Raw genomic sequence first — 11458 nt, forward strand, 5'->3', positions numbered from 1 at the left:
TCCATCAATACTCCAAAATTCCAAATTGTCTGTCAGCTTCCTTTCATTGTTTCTTCCTGGTTTTTCTGCTTCCAGCTATGTCCTTTCATTTTTATATTTAAGCATTTAACCAATACATTTTCCGCCAATACGTGTTGCTGGGCTCAGAAATCTACCCTGAGGCTTTCATAATGAGTTTATTTCCTGCGGATGCACCAGATGACTTTTGACTTAACCTTTGCAATAAAACCGGTTGCGTATCTGTGCAGCTGTTTTCACCTAAAATCTCCTGTGTTTTGAAAAATTTGCTGTTTTGGTGCGGTGAATAAGGAGCGCTAGTCTGGTGACTAAGCAGATTTGGGACTTTTTTCCTGGTGTATTCTGTCCCATTGTCCCACTGTATAGTTTTGCCTTTCCCATATGAGGCGGGGTCAGCTAAAATGTCTCTGTGGGTCTGATTGTGTCACTCATTGTCTTTAACTAATGGGTCTAGGTCATACCAGTATAATCCTCTGTAAAATCTAGTGTGTATATGTACCTGTCTGTCAGTTGGGTCCATGAGCCCACATAGCTTTTACCATTAAAGTCCAACACTTATTTTAATTATCCATCCATCAGTTGTGTTAATACAGTGTTTTTTTAACTTAGATCTCGCTACAAAAGACAGACGCGGGGGCGCAAGACGTCGGGCGCGGATCTCCATCATGGGGTCGCACTTTGACGTCTGGAACACAAGCGCGGGGGCGTCGGGTGCGTCCGGGTTAATGGTGGCAGTCAGGCGCGGACCTCCGTCAGACCTCTGTCAGACCTCTGTCAGACCCTGATAACTGGCGCGTGATAGCAGCCAGGGGGCAACATCACATCTCCCTATCCGAGTTATCACTATTAATTTTCACTTCCAAGAGCCGGCACATAAGAGCCACTAATTCGGTATGGAGCTGAGGACATAGTTGTAAATCCATTCATCAGTTTAGTGACTTCATAAAACAATAAAATGTCTGTATTTTAATGTAAATTAACTCGACTTCAAATTGTGTGGTTTTAGGTGTTATTATTAAACAGTTATTTAGTACTTATTATCAAGTCACACGGGTGTTCTAAAAGTTTCAACCCTATTTTGCAGGCCATTAATTTGGACAATATTTGTTGGAGTGACCTCATATTTTTACAGCTTGTGTAGAAAAATGTCATGTTTTTGTGTGTATCGTTTGTCATTTCTATCTTTTCAGTTAAGGAAATACTGTTCACTTCAAAAGAAAAGGCATTTTGGGTGTTAGAATATGCTCGGACTCACTTACCAAAGGCAGTGGAGCATGCTTTCTTCACAAATTTTACAAAGAAGACACCAACTACAAAACAAATTAGGACTTAGCACAAAAAAAAAACATTCCACAAACAACAGTTTGGCAGATACTGAGGAAACAATTACGATTGAAACCTTACAAGCTGCAGCTTGATCAGGCCGCGAGGGAAGGTAATAAGCAAAAACGTAAAGAATTTTATGTTGAAATGATCGATAAAACTCAAAAAAGACGATTTTGATGATCGACTAGTTTTGAGTGAAGCCAAGTCTTAACTCGGTGTGTGCAGAGTCATGGAACCAACAAATATTCATAGCGTTCTTTGTAAATTTATACAATAAAACGTATGACCTTCAATATAAAGTGTATTTACATGAAGATCCATCAAGATGTTTCCAAGATGTGGTAATTTAGAATAGAGTAAACCATTTTGGAACACTCTGTTCTAGTGTATCAGTCAAATTTGGTGCTTCTGGAAATTCCTCTGGTAACATTCACATATTTCATCTCTCTTAGGTGAAGAACTTCAACCCCGAAAAAACCACAGCGGTCTAACAGTGATGCTGTGTCACGGCCCTCGCCTCTGTCTGCGCCCCCCAATCTCCCGGGAGTCCCATGTGACCTAGCCAACGCCCACTCATAGGGGGCACCCATTGCCGCTGGAGCCCACCCATGAATCCCAGCCCCGACCGCGGCAAAGAGTGCCTCCCTCCCAAGAAGAGGGAGTCTCGGCAAGGGTCGGCGGGACAATACCTCCCCCCGACGGATGAGTTCAAGGCTCCGGTTCCGTTTCGGAGTCGAACCAACGCTGGGCGAGGGGAACTCAGCAGGGAAGTCGGGGAAAGGCAGCGAGCTCGGATTAGCCCAAACCCGCATCTCCTCCACACTCCTCCACCCATCCCTGCACCATCAGCCGTGCCCGTGCCATGGCCCTTTAGCTACACTTCCTCTGTGTCCCTCCCACTCTTTCAAGGGCATGTCGCAAACAGGCAGGGCTCAGGGTCACCTTCCTGGAGAGATGGTTCCATCTCATCACCGCTGCCTCACCACTCCAGATGGCTTCGAGCTGAAGAGCCACTTTCTTCCCCTTCCTCCACTTGCTCTTTTAAGACGCCCTTCCCTGCTGATTCAAGAGATATGTGGTCTTACATTAACAGCAGCCGACGAGATTACAACTCCTCTCTTTTCTCCCCAACGTACATGTTTGGCCAAACCTCACTCTACTCTCAAGAGCAAAGTTTAATTGAGGCCAGAAACAGATACCTGGGCAGGAGGCCCAACGGACTGGACGAGCTAGGCAGCAGGACTGCCTCTGCTTCAAGGAATTTGCTCACAGGTGAATACGGACACGATAGTACCAGAACTAGACTAGACTTAAGTCCACAAGTCTTTCATACTAATGGAGGCCGGAGACCACAGGAAAATCTTACACCTCGTTCTCAGTCTGGGGGATTGTTTTTCCCAGACTCTAAAGCTCAGGAGGACCATGAGCCACATTCCTCAATGCTGGACAGACAACAGCAAAGGATACCAACCAATCCCCATCTTCTAGCACAAGACCACAGGGCAGGTAGAGAAGGATTAGCGGACACTGCGGGGACCCCAGCGGCTGAAGCTCACATTTACTACTCCTTGGGGTCAGTCCGCCAGCTGAGCCCTAAGGCCTCCCAGTCTTTTCCACCCCACAGTCCCCCAAGAACACCACTGTATAACTTGCAAGGAGAGCCAGTCTCAAAGAAGCACAATTTAAAGAACTCCCCCAACTCTAAGCAGGGTCTCCTAAACAGCCATGACAGGTCGCAAAAAGACCACGATAAAGACCAAGACAGAGAAAAGACTTTGTATACAGCGAAGGAGCGAGGTGGAGACAAAGAAAAGTACCTCAAACACAACAAAGATCATGTGCACCCCTCTCCCCCTGCTCTTCAGCCATCTCCCCCTGCGCTCCTACCTCATTTCACCAAGGGCTCGCTCATTGAGCTTGCCAGTGGGCAACTGAAACAGGTGGAGGAGCTTCAGACAGAGGACTTCTTGAGGAGTGCTGACATATCCTCAGAATTTCATCTGAGCACCTGCACAGTGTTGCTCATCTCCCCCGGCAATGCACAGGGTGTCAGCCATTTGCACGTCCACCTCACCGGCCGCAACACTCAGGTAAAGAATATCCTTAAGACCAAGTTTCTTCTATTTGACTTTAATAAACACACAATATTCTAGTTTGGACACCTAGTTTGGGTATTGCACCAAACCAAAATAATGAATTAAGCCGGGAAATGTTTATTATCTGGACGGCATGGTGACTGAGCGGTAAGCGCGTCCGCGGCTCAGTTCCGAGGTCATGGGATTAAATTCAGCTACCAGCCTTCCTTTGTGGAGTTTGCATGTTCTCCCCATGCTTGAATGTGTTTCTTCCAGGCACTCAGAATTCCTCCCGCATTCCAAAATGTCTCTACGTGTGAATAAGCGAGTGAGTTGTCTGTCTCTTTGTGCCCTGCGACTGGCTGGCAACCGGTTCAGGGTGTTCCCTGCCCACTTTTACACTTTTGCACATTTGCTGCCCGGTACTGGTCCTTTGCCCCTTGGCTGCTGACCACTGATTTAGGGTATTGCGAATGCATAATAAAAATGTGTTTTTACAATATTTATGCAGTGAAAGACAGGGGTCGGAACCTTTTTGTCCCAAAAAGCCATAAAAGCCAAATAAATTTTCTTTTTGTTTTTCAAGAAAGGCACACTATATATTTTCAGACAAAATTCACCAAAACCGCCAAACCCACCCTCCAGACAAAAGCTAATTCTTCGGAGCATTTTACTTGGTTGTTTGACGTTTGATGCTTTCATAAAATCTATGAAATAATAATAATGATGCCAGAGCCTGTGTCCCGTATTAATATAAGTATACGTCTTAAAATTTGAATCCCTCCCACAGTTACTTAAGAGTGTTGAGACTTATTTGTTATTTTGTTCCTAAATATTGGTTTTTAAAACAAGGTGAGAGCAAAGTTTATCGTTGAAAAATGTCACAAAATACTATAAACGTGAATACAACTTATTTACCTTCAGTGCAGAGAGCGCCTGAAAATGAGTGCGGGCGTCCTTTGTGTAGTCCTCTCCTGTGTATAGCTCTGCCCATTCCTAACGCACACCCAATCAAATCGTTCTTTGTGCTTTTCTAGAGCTTCTAGGTAAAACGTTTGTTGTGGGTTTGCTCTGTGAGATGTCGATACATCTGACCCGCACAGTTTCCTTGAATGTACAGATATAAATAAAATGTTGTATTGAGATGGAGTATTGAAGTACTAATAACATACTGAATAATCATGGCTATGTATAGTATTTTACAGTAGTGCAAAGAGTGCAAGAGGAGCAGCTAACCAGATGTGCAAAATTCCTCAGCATAAAGCAATATAATATAAATTGCACAAGTCCTATTTTATCCCCGAGCCATACGTACTCATGAAAAGAGCCATGTATTGCTTATAAGCCATAGTTTCCTGACCCCTGGTGGAAGATGTCGAATGTTTTGGATACGTTTTTTTTTTTTACTTTATTTTTATGTGACATAAAAATTTGATTTCTCTATTTCCCTAAGGAGTTACTGAAGGTCTTGGTGGAGTACCCGTTCTTCGTCCAGGACCAAGGCTGGTCGTCTTGCTGCCCTCGGAGAACAGCTCAACTCTACGGCCTTCCTTGCCGCCAGCTGGAAGAGGGGGATGTCTGCCTTGCTCTCACCCCTACACCCAAACAACTCCACCGGACAAACTTGCGCCTCTCCTCCAGGGTCCAAGGCCCGAACCGCCAGCCAAGGGTGGCGGCAGGCAGCTTAGGGAGCCTGCACAGGGACAAAATGCCCCCTCCTCCGCCCCCTCCCTCCGTACCCCAACCTCATCCGCCTGCCACTGAACCCCTGGATCGGGCGCCGGCAGAAAAACCTCAGACTCAGTGGCCTGGACGCCCTCGGAAACGACGCTGGTCGGCCCCTGATGTCCTCTCTTTGACAGGAAGCCGTGAAAGCCTCCTGGAATTACCTCAAGGCTCTAAGCTGATGAAGTGGCAGTAAAAAGTTGCACAACAGTAACCTGAGGCAGTGGTCGGCAACGTTTTCCGTGTCACAGACCGGTTTAATGTCTAACTATATTCTCAAGGCCCAGCCCCATAATAACAATAATAATGGCACCAATAACAATAATAATAGTAATAATAGCAATATAGAGATCTAGATCAGTGTTTCTCAACTGGCTCAACTTCAGGGCCCACCAACATTATTGAATGAAAAGACTGTACAGGTTAAATAGGGATATTTATTTGTGTTTTTTCAAACACAACTACCAACAATACCAAAACAACTTTAAGTAATATTCCCTTTAAAAGGACAGTGTGTATTACTTACCTTCTTCTAGTGGTAAAATAACTTCTTACTTACTTAATTGATAAGCAACATGCTAGACTGTACATAGAAAAGGGCATTTTTAAATGCTCATGTGTTGAAAAATTTGCATTTATTTTAATCATATGATGCTCATCTAAAGGAAGCTGACATATTTGTAGGCCATCTTGCTGCTACGGGGACCCCCAAAAGCCTTGTAAAAGGCAAAAAAAAATTAGAGGGAAAATGTTGCTGTTTGGTTATTAGGTTTGGAGTCTCCATAGTTTGTATTCTTCTCTGTGATTCTTAGGACTCGTTTTCAGTTGCTCTAACAAAACAGCGACATCTAGTGATCAAATATGACTCATATACGTTCGAATGAAATCTAAAACGCTTTAAACCGCATCTGTGTCTGCAATATAATAAAATCAATATCTCATATATCCTCCACTGTATTTGCGTTTGGCCATGCTCAACATGCGTAAAAAAAACTTAATCAGTCTTATTCTGAGGTGTGAAATAGTGGGTGTCACCTTGCATTTGCAGGAAATTATCGCTACTCCTACTATTAAGGGGTTTAAATGACCCTTGGTTTTTTTGGGGAGGGGTGGTTGTTCCTTTTATTTTGCTACGGAAGAAGTCTGTGACCCACTTTTGGGTCCCCACACACCAGTTGAGGATCACTAATATTCAAGACATAGGAAAAGGTATGAGATTTGATCTCATCATCGCACTTTTTTTACTCACGGTACCACGTTGTACAATGTTGTTTTGGCTGAACTCTTTCCCATAATGCTCCATTAGGACGTTGTAAAAAATAGTGTGATGAAGAGATCAAATCGAATGCCCATTCCTTTGTCGTCTACATTCCTAGTGGCCTTGTGGTAAAAATTCAGTGCTCTCATTGCTGCAAGTCCAAGTTTGATTCTTATTGCATCCAATGGTGAGCAAATGAGGTCAGTGATGTTTGCTAAATGATCAAACACTGCGCTACTACGGTGATGTACTACTATTATACCTCAGTATAACACGCACCCAAACATTGAGGTTTTTTGGGGGATGAAAAAGATGTGTGTCTACACGAATAATTATGGTACAGTTGTACCTCTACTTACATATTTAATTCGTTCTGGGAGTATCTTTGTAACCTGAAACATATTTAGGTAGAGATCCCTTTTGAATGTAAATGCGCTAATCCGTTCCAAGCCCTGCAAAGTCTAATATATTTTTTTTAATAAATCATAAACCATCAGAACATGAAACAAATTCATGTTAAAATTGGATCCCCGCACAATAAAAATAAAACAAAAGGCATATAATGTAAAAAAAAAAAAAAAAAGAATAAAGGAATTAATAGAAAACATTAATTTACCTTTTAACTTTGACTGAGGACATGAAAAGCATGCCAGGATTTACGCATACGCACTGGTTGCCAGGGAGAACTCTCAAAGCTGTGAATGGCAGCGCGTACTTTACAGTATTTTTGACTTCTTATCCTGAAATGCCTTTGTAAGTAGAGTAAACATTTTCCCGTTGAGGTACAACATGAAACTTTTGTCCGTAGAAAAGATTTGTAAGTAGAGGTACCACTATATGAGTAAAAAATAGGTCAATTTTGTTTTCTTTCTGTACGACCCGATGTCGAACAATCCACGGCCTGTTACCGGTCCGTGGCCCGCTGGTTGCCGACCACTGAGCTGGAAAAAAACAATTGAGAATTGCTGGTGTCCATGCTTCTGGCCCACGGGTTGAACATGTCTACTTGTTATTTGTTTACCTTTCCTCAGATTTCCAAGATATTCGTGCGGCACCTTGCAGACTCTCTGAGGAAATTAACAAGACAATCAGGCACCCGTCTATTTATGTAACGGTCGTTCCGCACTCTAATTTACCAACAGTGCGTCCTGCAGGGTATCAATTTCAGTGTTATGAAAGTAAGCGCGGATATAAATATATAAATACGGATAAAAAAAGTGATTATCTTACATGTGTACAGAGAGTATGCTAAACAGATTGAATGCAATTTCGTCCACATCCATTGCGTGGACTTTTTTCCCCGCTTCTTTACCTTTTTGTGTGTGTCGGTGTGGGCAGGCTAGATGAATGTACAAATATGTCCTTAACATGATCTCTGGAAAGAGAACGGAGAACACTAATGAAAACTGCATATGAGACAATCATGCCCACACTGAAGGCCGTGTGCTGCAGCCTACACGCTCGTTTTCTATTAAAAGCTTAATAGTTGGAAAGAGTGTCGAAAGGCAGAAGAGTAATGGTGCTAATAACACGTCGGAACACGATGCTATGTGGATACAAGCGACCCCCGTGCACTGTACACTCGTGTTTCCATTTCATTGTCACGTATTGTATGCAGTATGTCTGAAAGCAGGGAAAAACGATGAAAGTATTTTCAACTCTGATACGGGTATCTCCTCTGATACAGCACACTCTTTCACTTTAGTTTTGGTGACTAAAACATCCCTGTTAATTATTCCTTTGAAATGTTACAGCTACAAAATGTATATTTTTTGAAAAAACTGAATCTGTTATATGATGTTTGCTCGGAATAAATGGAAAACCGCTTCATATTGATGGGTTTGTCATTTATTGCCAGCATTTTATCAAAACTGTTTTTACCGAACATTTTAGACTGCAAGCTGCTACATTTTTTGCTACTTTTTGTGTGGCTTATTTTATTTTTTGTGGCTGCACCAAGGAAAACGGCAAGCTGTTCTTTTCCAGGGTGTATGTGCTCTAGATACAAAACACTGCGGTGACATCTGGAAATAGTTTCATACCGTTTTGGAGAAATTAGTCCATGTTTTTGCCAACAGTATGTCACGAAACGGACCAGGAAGCAGGAAGTTGGAACTCATATGCGTAGACGATCTGTCACTTTAATTTAGGAAAGAAAAGTTGTCCAACACACAAACGGACCAAAAACAAAACAAAACTGGTTCAAAGGCAATCAAAACTACAAACTAGTTATTACTCAGATCAAACGGGCATGAACAGGGTTTCAACGAGGGTTAAACAATGGTCTGGCCACGGGCAGTCCCAAAAGGAGCGTTTAAGTTCTCCAAAAGCAATCAGTCCAATGCGTCTCAGCCGGTGTCAAGGGGCGGGGCCAGCTGGGCGCCATGACAACCATGCAGGACATGACACAGTATTAATCTATCTATCTACCCTGGTCATACCCCTCGAGAGGGGTGACCGACAGCAAGACAGACACCTACACAAAATCAAAGAAAATAAAGAAAGGGAAAAAGTAGCAAAAACACACATAGATTTTTTTAATTTTTTATTATTCGGCCGTGTCACTCGGATCAGGAAGACACAACACACTCTTCTGTTCAACAGCAGGGCCCGACAGCTTTCACTGGTTTACCCCTGCCGCATCATACGGGTTGCCCTGCCCATCCCTTAGAACACATCCAAACATCCCACTATCCTTTTATGACACCTCTCCACCCATTCCTATCACCAACGAGAGATCTAGCTTCCACTACATATAGACTTCTTTCCTGCAGTACATTCATAACACCATCCATCCACGTCAATCGCAGCCTTCCTCTTGGTCTCCTTCCATTTACTCCTGCTCTGTAGATCCTCTTCAACATTGAAAAACAGTGTTCAAACCAACCGAGTACTCTCAACAGTATTCCTACAGAGTAAATTTACCATTTTTAAAGTGGTTTAACTCTCTGGTATTTTTCCAACAGTGGATAGAATAAAAGGGAACAAAATAACCTTCAATGTTGGTAAAATGTTCATATTCATTTTAGAGTTAAAGCCAATGGTGGGAGTCAAAAACCTTTCTAGTGTAAAATATAGTCGACACTTCAGAGTGTAAAAAATAAGTGACACCTGAAATTGAATGATTTACTGTTCACCGAGTTATCTTTTACATAACTCTGAACTCTTTCGCGTTGAATTTGAACAACACTAAGGGTGTTAATTTTCACCTAGTGTAAAACTTTACTGAATTCTGAAGTAAGGCTGCAACTAACAATTAATTTCAAAATCGATGAATGAGTCGATTATTTTTTCGATTAATCGTGAGATTAATAAGATTTCTAATTTCCTATCTATTCAAATATTGATGTTTTGGACGGATCGACGATAGTGCGCGAAACTAAATATTCTATTACATAAAACAATCAAAAAAAGTTATAAGTGTTTGTCAATTAACTTGATCCTAAAAAATGCTTATAAATGTATGTTACACCTCTAAAAATACATAAGATACTCTTTTCGTACCACCTTATCCGCAGATCAAATTGAATTTGGATGTGTTATACAAAACAATAAAAAAGCAATACCTTTCAATTTGTATAGATTTTTATAACCACAAGAAGAAAAAAATTGTCATGATCACTCATTGCCCTCACCTGTACCTGCTCGTTTGGTGCCAGCTGCTGCTTGTTACCTGATTGATTCACCTCCGATTTAAACTCAATATTCCAGTCACTCCTTGTCAGTCCATCAGCAAACCTCTGCATACGCAAGGCAAGCACTTTGACTCTGGTTCCCGTCTGTCCCGTCTTCATCCGTATCCTACTCGTCTGTTCCTGATTTCTCGTTTGTCTCCGGCTATTGACCCGTTTTTTACCACCGACCACGTTCTGATCTCCCACTCCGGCTATCGACCCGTTTTGCCCATTTGACCATACTCCGATCTCCCGCCCAAGCAAACCCACTCACTTCCTCATCCTGATCACGCTCCAAACCCGTGAGCTGCTTGCTCCCCCTTTCCAGCGTGCACCGGATCGCAGACAACTCGCTCGCTCATTCACACCCAGGGACAATTTGGACCGGCCAATCCACCTGAAATGCATGTCTTTGGAATGTGGGAGGAAACCGCAGTGCCCGGAGGAAACCCACGCAGGCACGGGGAGAACATACAAACTCCGCACAGGTAGGCTGGTAGCTGGATTTGAACCCACACAAGACCTTAGAATTGTGCCGCACACGCGCTAACCACTGCGCCGCCGTGCTGCCCATACAACAAATTGATGATCTAATTAGTTGCCAATGCTTATAATCATCGATTTTAATCGATTTTGTTGATTCGTTGTTGGAGCACTACTCTGAAGTAGTAAGAGTAAGTTTGCCCTTAAAATGTAACTCGTTCAAAGGAATATATATTCACTGGGGTAGTGTTAAAATGGTGTTAAATTAACAGTTGTTATATTACTGTATATAATACATAACAGGAGCAAAACGGGAGGTTTAAAAGTACTCAACATTTATGACATACAATATTTTGAAAAATTAGGTCCTCAATTCAAACATCGGAGCAGTCAAAGTAATCTATTGAAATTGCCACACTTTCCTCTGTATTGTCGGTGTGAATGTCAGGACGCTAACGTTTCCTTTAATCTTCAAGGAACTATAACAAAAGAAAGCAATTTGGTCCATTACTGCGGCAACCACCAATGACGATATAAAAAGACGACTTCTAAGTCTGTGTTGCAACCCGGCACCATTCTACACAGTATGGTTCTCCGGGTTCTGTCGTCTAAAAATACAAAGCTCAAATTTTAAGTATTATTTTGGCAGAGTAGTAAATATGTGCTCGTCTTTGTTATCAACATCTCGAATAGTCACATAGGGCGGCATTAGCTCAAGAGGTAGAGCGCTTGTCTTGGGGTCAAGAGTTGCAGGTTTGATTCCCGGCTCCTCCGTGTTATATGTCGAAGTGTCCTTGGGCAAGACACTGAGTCCCTAATGCCCCCAATTAGCAGGTAGGCACCTTGCATGGCTGACTCCCTATTGTGTGAGTGTGTGTGTGAATGGGTAAGATTGAAGC

General features: G+C 42.6%; 1 protein-coding gene across 2 annotated transcripts in view; it reads left to right on the forward strand.

Annotated features, from left to right (window-relative positions):
* Window positions 1-8238, forward strand: part of LOC148368906 (uncharacterized) — a 58153-nt gene extending 49915 nt beyond the window's left edge. For both annotated transcript variants that reach the window (XM_088330811.1, XM_088330812.1), the window contains exons 2-3: window positions 1797-3434; window positions 4873-8238. In XM_088330811.1, the coding sequence (XP_088186937.1) occupies window positions 1953-3434; window positions 4873-5340 (1950 nt within the window). In that variant the 5' untranslated portion in view covers window positions 1797-1952 and the 3' untranslated portion in view covers window positions 5341-8238. The remainder of the gene's footprint in view (window positions 1-1796; window positions 3435-4872) is intronic.
* Window positions 8239-11458: the final 3220 nt, after the last annotated feature.

Source organism: Urocampus carinirostris, chromosome 3 (assembly GCF_059441175.1).
Source record: "Urocampus carinirostris isolate Australia breed hairy pipefish chromosome 3, RoL_Ucar_1.0, whole genome shotgun sequence".
In the NCBI taxonomy this organism is placed as follows: Eukaryota; Metazoa; Chordata; class Actinopteri; order Syngnathiformes; family Syngnathidae; genus Urocampus; species Urocampus carinirostris.